The 20,956-nt window shown below is 39.2% G+C and overlaps 2 protein-coding genes across 11 annotated transcripts in view; one reads left to right on the top strand and one right to left on the bottom strand.

The window, feature by feature from the left end:
- The window catches only part of LOC124946845 (UPF0489 protein C5orf22 homolog), a 447,955-nt gene that overhangs the window by 172,586 nt on the left and 254,413 nt on the right, over positions 1-20,956 (bottom strand). For all 8 annotated transcript variants that reach the window (XR_007100187.1, XR_007100190.1, XR_007100191.1 and 5 more), the window contains exon 4: positions 5,338-5,464. Coding sequence is in view for 2 of the 8 variants with exons in the window: in XM_047488171.1 (XP_047344127.1) it covers positions 5,338-5,464 (127 nt within the window). In the remaining 6 variants the exon portion in view is untranslated. The remainder of the gene's footprint in view (positions 1-5,337; positions 5,465-20,956) is intronic.
- LOC124946846 (histone H3.v1-like) overlaps positions 1-20,956 on the top strand; it is a 233,057-nt gene that overhangs the window by 45,453 nt on the left and 166,648 nt on the right. The gene's annotated exons all lie outside the window — the stretch shown is intronic.

Genomic DNA, 20,956 nt, shown 5'->3' on the forward strand with positions numbered 1-20,956 from the left:
GTCCAAGCTTCGTGAGAGATACGAGACAAGCGTATGCTCGCTTATACCTTATAATCTTTTATCTGACAAAACACGTACGCTTTCATTTTTACTAAATGGAAAATGTATTTTTACGATAGCATATTATTGCAAGCTAATATCGTCATTCGTATAATTAAAACGATTAGATGTTATACGAAGATTTTATGTGAAAAGAAATATAGGGATGAAGGTATTATAAAAAAAAAAAAGAGAGAGAGAGAGAGAGAGAGAGAGAGAGAAACTTTTCTCGTGATGTTTCGTTAATATAAAATCAATTTTCTCACTTAGATAAGTTTTCCATTAAAATCAATATTTTTACAATGTATTAATTATTTTTATTCATAATTATTTGAATTTATTATGAGTCAAGTTTATCAATATTTTTTTAAGTACAAGTTTTTAAGTACAAGTTATTAGTTCGGATCGATTATTGATAAAAGAGAATTATTTTCTTTATATACTACATGTCCAATAATTGTATAATATCTATGTAAATATTATTTAGAATGTAACGATATAAGTTAGATTTGATATGCTAAATTATACTATTGCAAGGCTACATTAAATGATTCATACGTTGATATAAGTTAATGCATATAGTAAGTAGATATATTATTTGTCTCTGTGCGTTAACTTAGGACATTCATTACAGCCGTGTTATATTCAAATCAATGTCGTCTTATATTCAATCCGATCATTAAGAAATTATCGATAATTGTAAAAATACAACAAACGTTAGAATTCAATGGTGAAAATGTGATTAAATGTAACAGCATCTTTGCATTGATACACGTGTTTCTATCTTACTCTTTATATTTATCTCTTTTTCTTTTTTTCTTCAAGACCATCCGGATGAGAAACTAACGAGATAGCCTCAGGCTATTTTTTACTCTTACCTAAGGAGAGAAGATACCAAAGACGACGGAGATGCGTATCTTTAGGTACCTTGCATCATCGTCGATAAGACCCAACCCGAACCACTCCTCTCTTTGAATAAACTTTCGAGTCGAAGGAAGGAAGAAGTAGACGCTCCTTAATTTTCTCATGTGTTTCTCTATTAACACGGCGACTGTCAAGGAAATTATGCAGGAATGGATATATACATGCATCTGACACGTTTATTTCGTATTTTTCTTTTCTTTTATTTTTTTTTCTTTCTTTCTTCTTTCTTTTTCTTTTTTTGTTTTTTTTTTTTTTTTTTTTTGAAGATAAAGACACGGAGAAACTTTTACAATCGTTTTATATAAAAACTTTATTACCACTATAGCCATGGACAAACGTAATATTAATAAGTGTCAAAATATCAACAAGTGTCATTGAAAAGGAAAAAAAAAAGAAAAAAGAAAAAGAAAAGAAAAAGAGAGAAAAAAAAGAAGAGGAAAGAAAGAAAAAAGTAAACATAATAAATAAACTAATCTTCGAGAATGAAATTCGAAGAAGACGTATCATGATTAGAAAGAGTCGTTCAAAGCGGAAGGCTACTGCGAAATTCGCATCGAAGGCGTATCCGGGCTCGTCTAAAGGCTTCGTTGGAAGATGATTCAGCAAGAGCGACACACAGAGAAACGATAGTAACTCGGTGTAAAATCGCTGACAGTGGTGCTGACCTATGCTCTCGAAGGCCGTAGTAACCGAATACCTGTCTAACAGCCGGTTCATTCATGCTTATTATCCCGACACTTAATTTTAGTCTCGCTTCGAAGTCGCGTGATTCCTGTCCCCGGTTCTTAAGTACGACAGTCACGACGCGTCCGGAGAAGCGACGAAGAAAGAGAGGAAGAAGAGCAAAAAACGATAAAGAAGAAAAAGAAGAGACAAGAGAGGATGAGAACGAAGGGAGATGGAGAAAGAAGGATAACGACAGGTTGCCTTTTTCGCTCTTTGCCCGTGTCTACGACGAGAAAGTAAGTATGTACGTGTGCACGCACGAGCCCATCCGAGAGACTACCTCTTAGGCTATCTACATGACGGATGAGAAGTCTGTGCGCATTAAGATCACAACTTGGCGTCTGTTAACGGTGGATGCTCGACGAGTATGACACGCTTGTTCCTCATCGTAAACGGCTAATCGACGAAAGAACGAGTTTACGTCGTTAATAATGCGCCCTTATTTTCATTAATAAATAACTGATACATACATCAATACCTGGAATAGCTGCGATATAATCATTTATATATATATATATATTTTTTTTCTTCTTCGTTTTTTTCTTTTTTTTTTTTTACGTATCAGATCCATCCAACGAATAAAAAGGATTGATGACTTTTTGGCGGACAAAGTACACGTTGGATCATCGTCTCTTTTGGATACATACCACTTGGATCCTTTCCTCTTCTATCGAAGAAGAAAAGAAGTTCGGTATGCGCAGGTGTACGAACGTCGGCGAAGGTAAATGCGTTTGCCCAAGGTCTTGCGCCGTTAAGTTTCTTCTCTCCTTGCCCGGTTTTCTCATCGTCCAAACATGTCCCGATGTGAGTGTTGACCCCTTGGTTACCGGGAAGCCATCGAGAGTCGAGAGCGGGACGATGTCGCACTCGACGCTCTATCTATGGCCACCGGTGAGCATCTCCTGCCCGTTGGCTTTTTAGAATCGCTAAGAATTCGCCGTCCAGAATCTACCTTGGGAAAGTAGTGTCTCTCGCTTATATTCGCCATTTTGTCATGCCAAGTTCGGATATATAGGGAAAGAAAGAGGCTAATGTTACTCACGCGAGGAACGCGACTCCTGTCATCTGGGAATACCAACGGGTAAAGAACTTTCTTGCTGTAATCTTTAAATTCCTTAACGTATCCGAGCCTGTCCTTTTGTTACTTTTATTTATTTACTTTTACTTGACCGACCAGAACGCTTTTTGAATATTCTTCTTTCGTAATTGATACGAGATGCGTAAAAGTGTACAAAATTAAAGATCAAGTTAATCTGAATATACCAATGGAAAGGTATGTACATGTGTGTGTGTGTGTGTGTGTGTGTATATATGTGTCAGATAGAGAGTTAGAACGAGAGAGAAAGAGAGAGACGATATGAGAAGAGTAAAGAAAAGTGGAGAGGAGCTTTGGTAATTTAACGCTTAAAGGAACGTTAGGTGGCTCAACGATGGAAAGCTCTTCACGCGCAAACGGTTTTGCGCAACTTTCCTGCGGCCGGTATTCGCGTAACCACCAACGTTAATAAGGTGTTAGCTTGGGCTGGCGCATAATCGTGGAACAGAGAGCATAGTGGGATACGACGTTGCAACAAAGCGACAGTGACGGGTACAGACGAGCCATATCCGGGACGTTGGCCAATAAAATTAATCGCTTTTGCTACGTCGTCTGAATAATTTATGCTCGCTGCCGTGTCTAGGAATTGTCCGATCATCACAATCGCCAACACCATGACCATTATACTCATATATACTCTTGATAGCCTTGGAACGACAATCTTATGGTAACACAGTTGTCGTTTCTTCTGACAACGTCCTTCGATCGTTTCAAGTTTCTGACAAATTTGTCAACGTGATCGAGACTGATCGTGTATCAAAACATTAATGACATTGTCAATTTCTTTTCAAACCTCTTTGCACTCCTTAAAGAGACATTGTCGTGATAACGTATAAAAAGTCTTTCATTATCGATTTGACAATGGAGCATGAACGACGTCCTCTTAATTTCCAAGCAACTTATCTCCGCACGATCTTTATAAAGTTTTTGCATTTAAAAGGAAACAGTAGCTATTAGAAACGAGATCAGCAGTTTTAAAAAATGAACATTTAATTGGTATATCATAAATCAAGTAAGAGAGACAGGCAATTGGAATAATTATCAGTGGATATATAAATAAAATATTCAGATAGCCCTTGGACAAATAATAAAACGTGAGAAACGAGATATGTACCAGTTCTTCGACTAATTAGTTATCAATGAGAACGTGGGAAAAATATTTTTATCAAAAAAAAAAAAAAAAAAAAAAAAAAAAAAAAAAAAAAAAGAAAAGAAAGAAAAGAAAAGAAAAAGAAAAAGAAAAGAAAAAAAGAAGAATATAAATAAATAAATAAATAAAATAAAATACATCCTGTCGTACAAAGACAAATCTTAGAACTTTTTCCGAAAAAGCACGTGCATGGTTCGGGGATATTTAAATAACGTGCAATTCTTTAATTGGATTTTCGTCTGCCTCGTCGATTAAAAGCCCCCCGAATAGAAATCCTTGAAGTTTCAAGGTTAGAATTTAAGTAGAATTTAAGCCAAGTTTCGAATTTCGTTCGGTTGAAATCGAACAGACAGATAGAAAGAAAGTACGAGAGTGCGAGTGGGCCGAAGAAAAAGTGCAAGGAACCAAAAGTAATCGTGGAACCTCTTAGAGATCGCCATAACCTTTTATCAGTTATCTAATTAGCCGTTGCATTTAATTAGTGAGTCGAGAAGAGGGCCGGCCCTGGCACCATTCGAGATAGTATTGCTGCACTGCCGTAGCTTTAACATGTGGTGGTTATGTCGGTGCCGATTAAATGGCTACCACACATCCGTAGTCGTACGTAATTTTAATCGACGTCCATGTAAGATAAGAAAGGTCGACGAATGAACCAACAGCGAACCGGCAATGCAATTAGCCGTCTTTTTATTTATTTCCCTATCGACCTCTCCTTTACTTTAAGCCGCCCGTATAAAGTTGTAAGTACGTTAGAGAACGTTGGCAAACGTTGATGGAAAAATGAGAGAGTGTGTTCTCTCTCAGAACACAAGGATTCCCTTGATTGGCCAATTAGAAATCCTGTTTACGGGCATTAACGAATAAGTTTAGGATCATTGTGTTTGTCTAAATGGAACGGCAATGGATTTCTCTCATCGGATTTTCATCGTACGTGATCCTACGTTATCGCGTTGATGGCTTGACTTTTAAAATACACATAGCCAACGTAGACAGCAATTTTAACATCGAACAAAAATACAGAACGTAATAGTTGATCGACGTATGAATCGATGTGTTATTTCTATTCCAATCGTTGAAGTTACCTGTCGAAGATACGATTCGTTTTGTACTATGTTACACGGGTGGTACATTTTCTTCGTACGAACGTCATTATTATTCCTGGCGTCGTTCGATTTTGTAATGGTCGTACCTAGAGACGATGGAATATACAAAGTAACACCATACGTACGTATGTACATACATACAAACATACAAACATACATATATAAATTTATACACGGACCTATACGGTGGTCAATCTTTTTACAAGATGAGAAGGGATTTCACTTGAGAAAGCTCATTCGAGGGTAAAAAGAAAATGTTTGCATAACGGTGGATCGGAGCTTACGTTATAATCACTTACCTTCCCTGGATCTTCGATGAAAAGACCAATGGTCATCGTGTGTAAAGTGACCTCGCGAATATTATCGAGATCCTCCAGAGGTGCATATAGGCCCTCGCTCATGAAATAAGGTTCGGAGCACGTGAGCCTGTAACAAACGAGAATCGTGAGCGGATTAGACGTTAAGAACTAACGCAGCGATCCTTATATCTCTACCTTCTCTACATTCCTCCCTCTCCCTCCCCTCATCCTTATACTAACACATAGATTCTCTTGAGAATTATGCTATTCAAGGTGACGCGAAGTAGAGGCGAATATTTATGGTCGGTACCGTAAATCTTTCTCTATTTCTATTTCTCTCTCTCTCTCTCTCTCTCTCTCTCTCCTCCCTCTGTTAAAATCAACTACATACATTGCGACTACCGTGCGATAACCATTAAAGAGGATTCTCCTCTTCTCTTGAATCTTTATCTATCTAACATAAAAGAGTATCGCTCTAGGATAACAATATTGTATCGATGTCAGGTTATTTATTCAATTGATAGAGCATCGTAATGTGAGAGGACTCGAAGGGAAGCATCATCGAGAACCTTTTCTCTTTTCTCCCTTCTCGAGATACAAGGGAATCTGAGAGGGTTAATACGGGTCAAATCGTGATTGACCGATAAACCGAAAGACTATCTCTTTCTCTCTTTTTCATTCTATCCGTTTCCGTCTTTCTCTCTCTCTCTCTCTCTCTCTCTCTCTCTCTCTCTCTCTCTTCAGTGATATGCGTTATGTCGACACGCTTGTCACTTTTACGACGTCGATACTTGCCATCTCGCATTCTTTTCTTGCCCCCTTTTCTTAGTTACCTGTCGCTCAATTCGATGCCATCTATTCGCCGTGCGCTCGTACAATACGATACGCAGTGTTATCCGACCGTAACGATCGAATAGATCCAAGACGATGAGAATCGATTCTCCGTGTTCATCGAATCGATTGCTTTATCAGTTAACGCTTTGAAATAACCATTGATCGATAGGCGCGATTGTCAAGAGGAATATTAAGTGAGAGAAGTTGAAACGAAATGTTTTTATGTTTACGACTGGTAAATAAACATTAACGAAACTCGTCAAAGTTATTATACGACAAATAATATTTAAACTATTGAAGATATATGGACAAATGGAATTGTTCAATTTAACTATTATACGTTCCATAGTGCGTTTATCATATGAAAATTGCTCGATGAAAGGGTAAGGTAAAAAAAAAGAAAAATAAAGTGAAAAAAGAAAAGGAAAAGAAAAGAAAGAGTAAAAAAGAACGGAGATATGTATGCTACGATGGAGGCGATAAAAATCGAACAACCCGAACACGTAAAGCATTACCACCAAAGTTGAGGTAAGATCGCGTGGTTGAACAACATCAATTTCGAGGGCGATTCCCAATGCTGTCGGAAGAGTCTTGAAAATTTCGAATGCTCGCGTAATCGAGGAGCCTCCTCGCAAGAAGAACGTAGGGAAAGGGGAAAGGGTGGAGGGGGGCTGGGGAGGGGAGACACGGAGGGTATGTAGGAGCATGCATCAGGGCCACCATGGATTCCTCCTTCTTCTCATTCATTCCACTCTCCATCTTTTGCTCCTCCTTTTCTCCATCTTCCGCGATAATGATACCTACACGCTCCCGCTCGGTAATAATATTAATGGCCTCGTGTACCGGAGGGCCCGTTCGGTGGGCCCCCTAACAAAAAGAGCAGAGAACGCCTTTTACGCGTAAGAATATCTCGTAAGAAGAAAGAGAGAAATGATCGGTAAAAGGAGAATGAGGAGAGGAGATGGAAGGAGAAGAAGATACAGAAAAGTCCAGTATTCCTCTTGAAAATTCTTCAACGGGAGCTTATCATGATTCGGATTCTTGAAAATTTAGTTAACTTCAATGACGTCGAATGAATGATAATATGGAAATTGTAATGTTTGAATAATAAATAGTTCGACGTATTGAGAAGATGGCAAATCTTTCTTTCTTATCGAAATAATTTGAAAACCTGCAATTATCTTACCTTCCTGTTTGAAAGAGCTGCCTCTCTTACGTGCTTCTTGAATGAGGAAAGATGTACACGATGTTAAGATATTCCCTCCTATCGATGTAATAAATTGTTCCTTGAGTAAAATAAGTAAAGAACTCTCAGACGAGCGATCGGGTGAATGAATAAAGCTACATCATCGGGACGATGAGTATGATAAAAATAAAAAGAGAGGTAGATCTCCGCCCATCGCGCTTTCATATCGGCTATCGAACTTCGCGATCGAGCATTGCGGCCTTTAGAAAATTAAAATTCGCTCGTAACCTACCATCTTTACTTCTTGTAACTCATTCGACGTAGGTAATTAAGTTTGAGGTTTCCGATAGCTTGGCTACCATCAAATAGAATACAATTATCACGTTTCCGAGTAATTAACGATCCATTCTGCGAATAAAATTCTACGAAAGATTAGTTTCTTTTCTCTATTTTCTCTTATCTATTAATTTGATGCTCCAATGATTCGTACAAAATTATTCATTCGCGATCACGTCGATTTGTTTCTTTTCTTTACATTCGTATTATTAGACTTTTACAATTAGCCGCGTAAATAAATCGGTTAGCGATGCAGATTGAATCGATTTCTTTCGGTTTTGAATCGGTAGTGTTTGCGCGTGCTAGCAATATCGTCCGAGAAAAGATCATACCTTCGACCGCCCACGTAACAAACGATTCCACCGTGAAACGATCATTAATTACTACGTCGAGTTTCTATGAATCACTTTCATAGAACTTCCTCTCGTTTTGTCGAGCTGCTTAGTGAATCGAAGAGAGAGGTAAAAATCGTGCAAACGCCTACGACTTATCCGAGTTGAGTCGCTTTTGCGCGGCCCCCTTTACGCTTCGCGAATTTTGAAAGTAACGTTGAGGAACGCGATGGAAAAAAAAAAAAAAAAAAAAAAAAAGGATTACGCAATCTTTCGCACCGGCGGATAATAAAACGCCGGATGGATCAAATGGCGGATCGTAAAAGCGAAAGGCTTAAAAATCTAATCGTGACGCCGCCTTGCGTGCTAACGCGTTTATAGTATAAATAGGCGTCGTCGATTATCATTTCGATCACTGATCAAACTTTATGAGGCGAATATAATTTCTAAAAGTAATTTTTCTTTTCTTCTCTTTCTTTTTTCTTTTCCTTTTCCCATTTCTTTTTCTTCTTCTTTCTTCTTTTTCTCTTTTCTTCTTTTTTCTTTCTTTCTTTTTTCTTTTTTTTTTTTATACAGAAATTGTAAAAAATATCATTTCTTTAGAGATAAAGTACGAGGTTTTACTCGTCACTCGATATATGTTTGCAATATCTTTGGCGACTCAGTAGCTAAGTGTATTTTCGAGATGTCTGAACACGTCGTTTGTTCAATAATTATACAGTCTGGTCTCGACGATAAAAATAACGAAGGCTCTAACTTAACATACGCTTTTTCACGCGAACTGCAGACATGTTACGAAGAAAATAGGTATCTCTTATAAAGAATGAAACGTCATTTTTACTAACGTTCATTGCAAAGAGAGGCAGAGAGAGAAAGAGAGAGAAAGAGAGAGGAGACAAGACAAGTAAAAAAAGAAAAAAGATCATTTTGTCGACGACTTATATCAATGTCAACGATTAATTCTTTCGCACCGTTTTCACTCTCTATAATCGTCACAAGGTCTTTTTTTTCTTTTTTTCTTTTCTTTTTTTTTTTTTTTTTTTTTTTTTTTTTTTTTTTCCATCGTCATTACATACATCCTGCTGACTAATCATTGCGAATAAAAATTCCTTTACGGTCGAACGCATCGCTCTTTCGGCAAATTTCTTTTCTTTTCTTTCTTTCTTTCTTTCTTTCTTTTTTCTTTCTTTCTTTGATTACTCCAATAACAACAATTGCAATTATAACGGGAGAAACGAAAGCTTAAATTTGTCGAGAAAGGATTTTTGACTTCGTCAAAAACTTACAAAATGAATTAATCGACAACGATAATTCCATATATCCAAGAACAGTCGAGTTTCCATAAAAAGCAGCTCTCAGAAATCGAATTAATTCACGTGAGTTAAAGGCTGCGCACGTATAGAGGATATTTTTAATTAAAAGCTCTTTCACGGAAGACTCGTACTTTTTTTCACATATACGTAGACAAAAATACGGGCACAGACATCCTGAACGTATACGAAGTCGATGGAATCGCGAGGAGGTAGGACGATCGTGGAGAGACTTCGTTAATCGCCACTTAATTACCACATCGATCGATTTAATCGGCTCGCACACGCTGCCGGCTACGGAGGCAGCTGCAAATCGGTCGCCAAGCTATATACACTTCCCTCCCAGCTAATTATGAAATCCTTTCGCGTACACATCTTTATCGTTCGCCCACGAGAATTTTTCTTTCTTCTTTTCAAGTATAGTATATATGGACACGACGGACGGGTCTTCGTGTTGCTTCGAAGATCACGCAAACAAAATATTTCTTTTAACGCGAACGATTCTCGCCCTTTTCTCGTTTATCTTCCTTCGTCTTTTTCTATCTTCCTCTTCCTCTTTCTCTCTCTCTCTCTCTCTCTCTCTCTCTCTCTCTCTCTATCTATCTATCTTTCTCGCTTCCTCTCTCTCTGTTTCTACGTTTATTTTGACGAGGGTGGTCTCGCGCAAATTTATCCGATGCCGGATAGGCCATGCGTGCATTGGTAACCCGACGTTTAAAGCATTAGCAACATGCTCGTATATTCGTTCAGGTTGCGTTATAGAATCAATTTGCTAAATGGATAGGAAAGAAGATAGGAACACGTGAGAAAGCTAGAGAGAGAGAGAGAGAGAGAGAGAGAGAGAGAGAGAGAGAGAGAGAGAAAGAGAGAGAGAGAGAGAAAGAGAGAGAGAGAGAGAAGTCGTGACGCGAGAAAACGACAAAAAAGGAAGGATAAGAGATGGAATAGAACAGATGGACGGGCGGAGAGACAACGCATGGCCACTCCTTGATTTCACGCATGCGATGAGTCGCATAGTAGATGGAAAGTCGCGGTACGACACGCGACCACGTCGCGTGCTTCGAGTCTGATTCATACTCACGCGCGTATCGTTCTATAGTCTTTTTAATTAGCGACATTTTAAAGGTGAACCATTCTTCAGCTACGAGATGATCTATCCGAGTTACATGGTTTTCAACTTTGAAAATTTTTTTAAGTATTATCTCTCATCGATAATATATGATGTTTCATTTTTCTTCTTTTTTTTTTTTTTTTTTTTTTTTTTTTTTTTATATATTTAGATTTTAAAATAATGTACGCGCCTACGAACGAATACGTTCTCTCTTATTATTTAAGATAAAACGAAAAAAGAAATTTTACTTATTGTAATAGAATCATCATTATCGTTGAAATAATAATATTAAACGTATCCGACGAAAATTAAACGATATTATACCTTACGCATGGATACACGTACATTCCTTTTACCACCTACGTACATATAAATCAATTCCACTTATCTGCATGATCTTATCTTGGCTTCAATTACGAAAGAAAACGATCGATCTCTTATTAACGCGTGAACTCGATCGAATCTATTTGCGGTCATCTAGCTAAACTATGAACGACATCACTGTCGTTCTACTCGATAATCCTAATGTCCATTATCGGCAGTTAAGTGAGAAAAAGAGAGAAATAGAAACCAGAAGCAGAAACCAGAACTCGAAGGCTCTCTAAGATACTACATTAAGAGAATACTCGCTATTGATATTATTATATCCAGGACCGTAGCTATTGATATTTTAGTATTGAGAAATATCTAATAAAGAAAGTCTATTTTAAAAATCGTTAAATATTTCGTGATATAACGTGATGAGGATTTTTTCATAAAAAAAAAAAAAAAAAAAAAAAAAAAAAAAAAAAAAAAAAAAAAAAAAAAAAACAAAAAGAAATGTCTTTCGTAAAAATCCAAAGTTCAAAGATCGTAGTTTACCTCGAGCATTTGCTAAACGATAATACCGTGTGTCCGAGTTAACGTCAAAGAGAGATAACTAGTCATTCATAAGCCGATGTCTCCTCCTCTTCCTCCTTTTTTTCCTTACCCACCTTCTAACACTTCTTGAGCCGACACAAATAGCCGTTATTTGCCTATCTTATCCATTCCTCTCACTTTCTCAACGTTCTTTCCCTCTTAGCTAGAAGAAAATTTATAGAACATTTTTCCTCGCGGTGAATTAAAAATTTTTTAGTTTTAACGTTGAACGACCAAAACGTACTATACTTTAGAATATAAGAAGAAATTATGAAAAAAAAAAAAAAAAAAAAAAAAAGAAGAAAAATTTCTCCATTCCTTTAGATAATTAAAAATTATTAATTACACGATAATATATAAGGATAATATTAAAAGGAATATTTTTTTCTTTTTTTTCTTTTTTTTTTTTTTTTTTCTTTTTTTTTTTCTTTATCTATCGATACACGTCATATACCATCTTCTATAAAGAGGAAATAGAGTGAGACTCGAAGTTACCCCCCTCGAAGCAACGAGGACAGCTCTTGGTAGATGCACCGTAGCGAATTAGCGTTAGCCCCGTAACACCCCCGCGAACATTATCGTCTCGTTGGCCCTCGCAGTCTTATTTATGGGCCCTCGCCGTGTGCCGCGGATGCCTTCCCTCTACTTTCTCTCTTTCTCCCGTGTACCTAATGGGCATCCTATTAGCCGCGGCTGAACTCGCCGTACTCTGGTACTTTTCTAAGAACGGCTCTCTAATGTACCTTCGCTCTAATAGAATAATTCCTCGGCGCATTAGTCAGGTCTTGGCTCTAATCGCGATTGCAGAATTTATGCCGCACGCCAGAGAGAGGGCGAGCGGAGGAAAAAGGGCGAAGTGAGAGAGAAAGAGAGATAGAGATACAAAGTGAGAGAAAGAGAGAGAGAGAGAGAGAGAGAGGGAGAGAGGGAGAGACAGAGAAAGAGAAAGAAAGAGCAAGAAAAAGAAGAAAAGAGAGAGAGAGAGAGAGAGAGAGAGAGAATAAGTCTCGAGCGAACTACGGCTACCATAATAATTGAATTAAGTGAATGTCGCTTAATGACACTCGTTACATTACCTTACCGATCGTAGCCAAGTCGCAAGAAATCGCGAATGCAATCGCGATGTCACGAGCGCCCGTTCGGATAGAACGAACGAAGGAACGAACGAAAGAACGAACCTCCTCCAACGTAGCCGAGGTTACTGCTGATGAAATACGATTTCGTCGTACTCGACGAGAGGATAATTGAAAATTATAAGCAGGGAGTGAAATCGTGACGCGGCACTAACGGAAATGCTCCGTGAACGTCTTAGCGCGTAGCGAGCTTAAGAAGAAGAAGAATCGAAAGAAGGACGGGATCGAGATGTGAGTCTTAACGAGAATCCTTTCGAACTATACGATTCTCTCTCTCTTTCTCTCTCTCTCTCTCTCTCTCTCTCTCTCGTTTTATCTTTTTCTCGCGTACGGCTTGTCATTTAATTTGCCTCTAGGGATTTATGGCTTCCACGAGTTGCATGGCTAATGGACAAAGCGTTTTCCTGCGGTAGAAACAAAGCGGTCTCAGAGACGTCGCATAACTTGGAATAAGAAGGAAGAAGAAAGAGGAAAAATGTCGAAAGATTTTACAAAGGATCTATGAAAGGTAAAAGGAGAGAACGTAGGCCGCGAACGTTGTTCTCTTATAGGGAGAATCGCCTGGAGAACGAAGTGACTAGTGACTACTTTACTCAGCCGGAGTAATTACAAAAAGATGCTTCTTGGTACGGCTTCCATTTGTACTGGCTCTGTGTTATCCATCAATTCGGATTCCGCTTAATCGACTCTCTTCGAGGAACTCGTTGCACACTGGAGACTCGGAGGACTTTGACCGGAGGACTTAAGCAGCGGCATTTACCCCAGAGACGGGCGCGCGTATTGCTCGTTGCGTTTCGTAAAACCGGTAATAAGAGAGGAAATTGAGCTTGAGCCGAGAGAGCAACGAAGAGAGAGAGAGAGAGAGAGAGAGAAAGAGAGAGAGAGAGAGAGAGAGAGAGAGAGAAAGATGGATTCCTCGGACGATTCGATTCCAGTGAATCGCAGCCTACATCGGCGTAGTGCTGCGGCCTCCGTTCCGCGACGAATCTTTACAGGGAAAAGGAGTAGGAGATAGAAGAGAAGAGGAGTATCGAGTGTTGGTGATGTGATGGTGGTGGTGATGGTGATCGTAGTATTGGTTAAAAGGAGTGGAAGGAAGAGGAGAGAAGAGGAGCGTACGTGGAACTAATTTCTCCCAACGGATCCGGGCAGGAGAGAAGAAAAGGTAGTAGTAGTAGGCGCAACGTGACGTAGCGTCGAGGAAATTACGGTAATCACGAGCGGAGGATGTGCGAGAGGATACCTGGAAGAAAAAGAGACGACGGCAGCGGGAGGTTGCAAGTAAGAAGAGGAAATATTCTGGCGGTATCGGGACGCAACTAAAAGAGGGAGTCCGAGGGACACGCGATACTACTCTACGTTGCGCCAAGGGATAGGTCCAGAAGGTAGTTCGAAGGAAAGAAAACTTTAGCCTTGAGCACCAGAACGTGTACACGTAGGTAGGTAAAAGCGAACAAGAAGGAAAGTGGACGGATCGACTTGAACATACGCGTGCCTTAGCTTTGAAAGAAGGAGAACGAGAGAGAGAGAGAGAGAGAGAGAGAGAGAGAGAGAGAGAGAGAGAGAGAGAGATAGAAAGAAAAGGAGATGGAAGAAGATGGAAGACACACCAAGACGAGGCGAGGGGAGAGAAATCACAGGGATTAGCGTGTCGCTGCCATGCGAACGGGTAATCCCGCGCTAATAGCGAACATTTCCTCTGCTGGTAAGTGATGTCGTTGGTATCGTAAACGTAAACAGAGCAGCAGCCACTCGTAACTCTTCCGCCGGCTCGTTAGTCGACGGCAGCGTCGTGGTACAGTACGTTCCGCGCATTTAAATGCCGTTAATGACCCTTTACTTCTCGAAAGACGTTGCTCGGATACTTTCGCGGATGTTAATACTTTCAATCGTTCGTCCCCCGTAGCAAAGAGTGTCCGATTAAAGAATCATGGATACGTTTGGTAATATCAGTAAGTTGACTGTTTCTTTAGCTAACTGTTGACTTTAGTCCTACGTTCTATATCGTCGTCGTTGTCGTCGGGAACGACAAGCAGCGAAATTGTAAAGTCGTTTCCGGGATCGTGGTAGGGTAGGTACGACAATGAAAGAATTCTTGGTAAACCGTGGAAAGCAAAGCACGCGACGTGGTGCTAAGAAACATAGCTACTACGTTTTCATAGGTATTAACGTATGCATGCATATATTTACAAATGTACATAGGATAATACATATACGTTCGTGGTCGTAGACGTTCTTTCGAGTCGGCGATTCCGCGATGGAGGAACAAGCAGTGCACGTGGCACATGAATCACGGGACATTTGTACCCGCTAGCGAATTACGTTTCCCAAGAGTCATTCTACGGCAATGGGTATGGCGACATCGCGAGAATCTAGGAATGTAGATTCTTCGTTGAAAGATACCAATGCTTTGTACCCACGTAATGTTAACCACGCCGACGTACGATCCATCATTAACCAGCCTACGTATGCCTCTGTAGCTTTTCTCGCTAACGATAAACAACATTCAAGATTGGGACTCTGATCTAGCCGGAAGTGGAAGCTATTGTAAGTTCGCAAAAGATCGTTATAGACAAAGGAGTTGCAATGGTGTTAACGAAGCAACGATTTGCTCGATACTGAAGATAGGTGGGCTCGTTTCAAGACGTAATTTCTCTCTCTCTCTCTCTCTCTCTCTCTTTTTTTTCTCTTTGAATTATTCAACATATAAACATAAGGGAAGCTCAGTGATGCTTCTTACGTCTATGCGATTTCTCCGGTCTCGAACGAGAAAGGATCTCGCGAGACGTACGAAGAGACCGGAAGATTTATCGTAGAGAACTTGGTCGATTCGAAGCGTTACCATCTAATGGAGCCGATAGAACTAAATTAGTCATGGTCGATCGATGATTGCTGGAATGGCGCGGGACGTTGTGAGAATGGTAAAAGTACCATAATTTCCTTGCTCTCGCGCAGGATGCGCGCTCGGCGTTGTCGCAAAATACAGTGATTTATCGACGAACAAAGAATGGACGTAGGAAGGATCGCGTCGATGCTGTCCGTCGTCCGTACCGTTACCTATGCGTAACGTAACGTTCTTTGTAAAAAAAAAAAAAAAAAAAAAAAAAAAAAAAAAAAAAAAAAAAAAAAACAAAAGAAGAAGAAATGGAAAAAAGAAAAAAAGAAAAATTTTTGAAAACTTTTCACATCGTCATTCATGACAGCAGCTAATTCGATGGTAAACTCGGAAATTATATCACGCCGCAACCGATTTCCACGATATTGCGCCATATTAAAAGTCTGTTGCCCGTGTACGAGAATTTGCCACGTCTCTACGACATTTACTAGATCGAAAGTCTATCGAGTAGTCTTGTCTGAAAAGATTAATCTATCCATTGCCAATGAGTAATAACCCATTATTAGTTATCTACGATGTGTCTACTTATAAGCCGACGAGCGCCTTCCAATAATAAGAAACCTAATGGTACACCCTACCGCGATCAATTCTTAAGAGTGGTTTTTGCGAAATCAACTCGATCGAGATTAGTGCTTTTTCTATCTTTTTTTTTTACCCTTTTTCCTCCTTCCTTTCTTTCTCCTCCTCCTTCTCACCCCCTCCCCCCTCCCCCCATTCCTATACCACCCCATTGAACGTCTTCTTTCCGACGGATTGTCACTCGAAATGACGATCGAACGAACAACATCTCTTATATGTTATATTTTCATATTTAATTGAGAATGATAGTGAAAGAATATTTTAATATTAGTCGAGGTTATGTTTGTCCAATCGATGAAAGTTTATAAACGTAAATCAAAAATTAGGACCTCGTGAATCAGCTCCTAAAGACGATCTTCGATCTTGTTGAACAGGACTATGGAAGAAAAAGAAAAATAAAGAGTAGAAGAAGAAGGAAAAAAAAGAAGAAGAAGAATCAAGGATGAATTTATAATGATTCTAATGTATGAGGAGGATGCAGCTTCCTAGAGAAGGCAATCCGGCTTGTTGGATGCGCGCGTAGGTGCGGTTCTTCGCGGATATATCGTGATGGTCTCTCTCTCCTACTACCGTCTCTCCCCCTCCCACCCACTACTACTACTACTACCAACATCACCATCACCATCATCACCACCAGCCACTACCATCATCATTCTGTCCTCCTGATCCCTCTTAATTTTTCTTCCTTCTGTTCTTCAGGCCGATCAGATCCATACAAATGCAATCACGACGTTACGGGAGAGAGATGAGGACACACGGTAGATCCCGTCTTTGTATAATACGTAGTTCTCTTGGCAACCATCCTTTGCTGATTCCAATGATCGTTTCTAGTCGCATGAACGAAGAGTCGTCGTTGTCATCGTCATTCGATCTCACATTAATATCATCTCTGTAACGACTTTTTGTCATCACCTCGCGACGAATGAAGTAACGCGTCCTTCATTCTCTATGTGATTTATACGAAATACAATCTCTACAGAATAGATGTATCAGCAAGAGGCATCGTAAAAAAAAAAAAAAAAAAAACAGAGAAAAAGAAAAGAAGAAAGAAGAAAAAAGTAGAAAAATACTTCGTGGTAATCTTAAAGCTTACTCGAGGAAGAAAGAAAAAGATAGGTAGAGAATAGTTATCGGCATATGGCTATTATCCGTCTCGCTATTTCACTCCCTTCTATATTCTTTTTCTTCTTCTTCTTCTTCTGCTTCTTCTTCTTCTTCTTCTTCTTCTTTTTCTTCTTCTTTTCAGAGCACGCGTACTGCATATTCATGCGTGACAGTTTGCTTCATGGTACACATCACGTATTCGATATATCGCAACGCGACGTGCTCTTTAAAGAACACGATTTGATTGCGCCTTATTTGTTTGATTTAACTGGCCGTAATAAGGTAATAAATAATTCAACCGATTTACTTTTCCATGCCGCGACGTGGAATTTATAACGTACTGCGATCGGTTTGAGGAAGGAGCGAAATAAAAAAGAAGGGGATAGAGCACAAAAAAAAAACAAAAAAAGAAAGAAAAAAAAAAGAAGAAAAAAAAAGAAAAGAAATAAAAGAAAAAGAAAAAAAAGGTCGAAGAAAAGAGATCAGAGAGCCTGGCAATAATTCCTCTGGCAAGAAAATACAAACGTCGAAAGGTTTTACGTCGTCGTGCGGTAATAGTTATCTCGAGGTGAACGCGCATAATATACATACGGCCAACGCTATGGGAATATGGTAGGTGTAAAAATTAATAATTACTCTAGAGATGGAAGATGTAAATATTAATGGACAGTAGTCACAGCTCTTTGCATCGATGTTTTCATTACATACGCTGGACGCTGTTCGAAGGAATAATAAAAAAATATGGCTTTCTCGCCGACTTGTCGTTTTCCTAAAATATGTCGGCATATTAAAATGAGAATTTAATAGACGAAGGACGAGGATGAAAGAGAGAGTGCGAGAGAGATAGAAAGAGAGAGAGAGAGAGAGAGAGGGCGAGAGAGGGAGAAGAGAGAGGGGAAAGGACGATGAACGTTTTATGTATTTTAACGAGTACTCCGCGAGGATTTATCTATTCGTAGAAATCACGCGGAACCTGCGGCTGGCTCGAATCGATCGAATCGACTGATTTATCGACGAATCGGACCTTATTCTAACGCTTGGACTATTCCACGTGACTATTCTCAAATGCGAATATTATATTCGATGAGTGGTAAAAGATTTGCGTTGGAATTATCGTAATTCTCTTCTTCGTTTCTACAGGAAGTATACTATTATCGATTATTTATCAAGCGATTAGAGATGGAAAAAAATGAGAGAGAGAGAGAGAGAGAGAGAGAGAGAGAGAGAAAGGGAGAGAGAAAGTAATTCCCCTTCGTTCGAAACGAAACGTTAGGTAAAAGGTCGATTCTCAGAATCGTCCGCAAATCGTTTATCTTCACTTGACTGAACTCGCGTTGATTTCAAATCAATTACAACTTTCCTTCTTTCCATGCTCGTCTTCTTTTATCTGTCCACCTGTCCAAGTAAGTAGAGGTATACATTGGTAACTACATACCGAGGCAAAGAACGGACAATGGGTGGCAAAGAGAAACGAAATCCAAAGAAGACTCTTTAAGCAAGAGGAGAGAGAGAGAGAGAGAGAGAGAGAGAGAGAGAGAGAGAGAGCGTAATTCGGACTCTTCTCACGCTGCGGTTAAAAGCTTTTCTGACTCGGTCTTTAAAGTACTCGTCGGAGAAGCGTAATACGTGCGAAGGCAGTGGGGCTCTCGTTCAAGCGTGCGAGGGAGCGCGTCTCCGTAACACGAAGCTATGCAATAACGGCCGTTGCTTCTGCAGCTCCAAGAGTCGACTAATGAACACAAAACATGTCAACAGCCGTGGGAAGTCGGTGGAGCCAACGGCGGAGTTTCTCGTTCGGCCAGTGTTTGCTCTCTATCGAGGAAGCCAGAAAAGCGAACTACTTAACGGGAATGCTAACGTCGTGCCATGCCGTTAAACTCGCTCTCTAGTCAACTTCCCTTCGATCTTTTACCTCTACGTTTTTTCTCTCTCTCTCTCTCTCTCTCTCTCTCTTTTACCCTTTTACCTTCCTCAAACGATGTCATTTCTTTTCTTTTCTCTTCTTTTCTCTTTCTTTATTTTTTTTTTTTCCTTTTCTTTTTTCTCTTTTTTTTTTTTTTCCTTTTTTTCAACGATCGCTACCTCTTCCCCATTGTTCGAGTTATTATTTTCTATTCAAGCGTTATAACGTTCGTTAGATTTTTATTTCTTTTTTCTTTCTTTTTTTTTTTTTTTTCTTTTTTTGTTATTCTATGGAAAACTAGCATCGATGGATCATTAAAAATATATATATATATATATATATATATATATATATATAACAATCTTGTGTTGGAGAATGCATGAAATTATCGTGAACTTAGGCTAATGATAAGAATCTACGTCGAGTCTAATAAAAAAAAAAAAAAAAGAAAAAAGGAAAAAGAAAGAAAAAAAGAAGAAGAAGAAGAGAAAAATAAGAAATAAATAAAAAGGAATAGAAATGACTTAATAAAAATCGATAAATCGGGCAATGTAAAATAGTCTGTAAAGAACGACACAAAGAAGTACTTTCGCGAGAGCGAGCCTCTCAGAGAATGTAACGTGGTGAAGAGGTAGGTGGGGTAACGGGAACATAATGAGCGCTCGGTGGACGTACGTCACCGTCCACTCGCGAGAGGGAGAACAATGCCATTCGGTTTCTTCTCTCACGCAGAAACGGTCGGGTAAGAGGCAGCGACCAAGCAGCAATCCGTGTTTCCGCATCCTCCTTTGCCAAGCTTTGCCGATCGAAACGACGGAGGTCGTCGTACCTCTATTCATGTCGATAAAACTTCCTCTTTGGTGTCAAACCTCCATTCATTCAAAAGTTTTGATTAACGTAAACATTCGAATTTTATTAGATATATGTATAATATATTGTACGATGATAATCGTTAATTTACAAAGGAAAGAATTGAAAAGAAAACGTAGCAATAAGGAATATCGTCATCGTCACAGGGATCATTCATTTTTCGAGAATACTACCAACGGATATATGGGCTTTTGAAATGGGAAAAAATTGGCGCGTAATAAAAAAAAAAAAAAAAAAAAGAAAAAAAGAAAGAAAAAGCAGCACGTTGGCTAAAGAACAGGACCCTTTTTCTCCTTCTCCTTTTTCTTCTTCTTCTTCTTCTTCTTCTTCTTCGTGTGCCACCGGTAGAAATAATCGTTCCGCCAGGCGTATCTCTCTGCGGCTCGTAAATATCATCGAAAGTATGATACCGCTTGCGCTCCTACGATCCGGCCTGTAAAACCTGATTGTGGCTAACGATAGCCGAGAACATGCTATTCAATAATCCTTGGCCTTTACCGTTTCTAAAACGAGGAAGGTACCTTTCGTGATTTCATCAATGTCTCGAATGAAGCTCACGATCGCGTGGATTTTACGTCTCTATGAAACGTCGATAAATACGTCCGAGAGAACGTATGTCGTCGTTGATAGATCGTGATCGATCGTTATGTACGCGACATCAAGAATCGAGTTTCTTAAGAGCCGAACTGATCTGACTTTAAGAAGGAAAAAGTAAAAAGGAAGTAATTGAGATTTATAAAAAGTCCGATCAGCTTTGATACAATTCATAGAGTCACATTTATCAATGTTGTATTAAGTATTAATAAGGAGAAAATATTCTAACAAAGTATCATTTTATCGAATGAAGAATGTTCCGGACGTTCTCTAATAAGAATGGACGGGTCTCTCTTCTATTCGCACTACAACAACTACGTTCGTGTTCACTGTCGGAATAACTGATAGAAGGGTATTCAGTGAACGTGTAAACTGGTTAAAGACATCCCCTGAATTCTTAACTTACAGCGACTTATACATTCGACATGAAATCACATCGTTTTCGTCGTTTCATCGATTACGATTTCCAAGCAATTTCAAACGAGTCCAAGAATTTCACGCTATTTTTACATTTGTTCTGTTATTTTTTTT

Source organism: Vespa velutina, chromosome 2 (genome assembly GCF_912470025.1).
Source record: "Vespa velutina chromosome 2, iVesVel2.1, whole genome shotgun sequence".
In the NCBI taxonomy this organism is placed as follows: domain Eukaryota; kingdom Metazoa; phylum Arthropoda; class Insecta; order Hymenoptera; family Vespidae; genus Vespa; species Vespa velutina.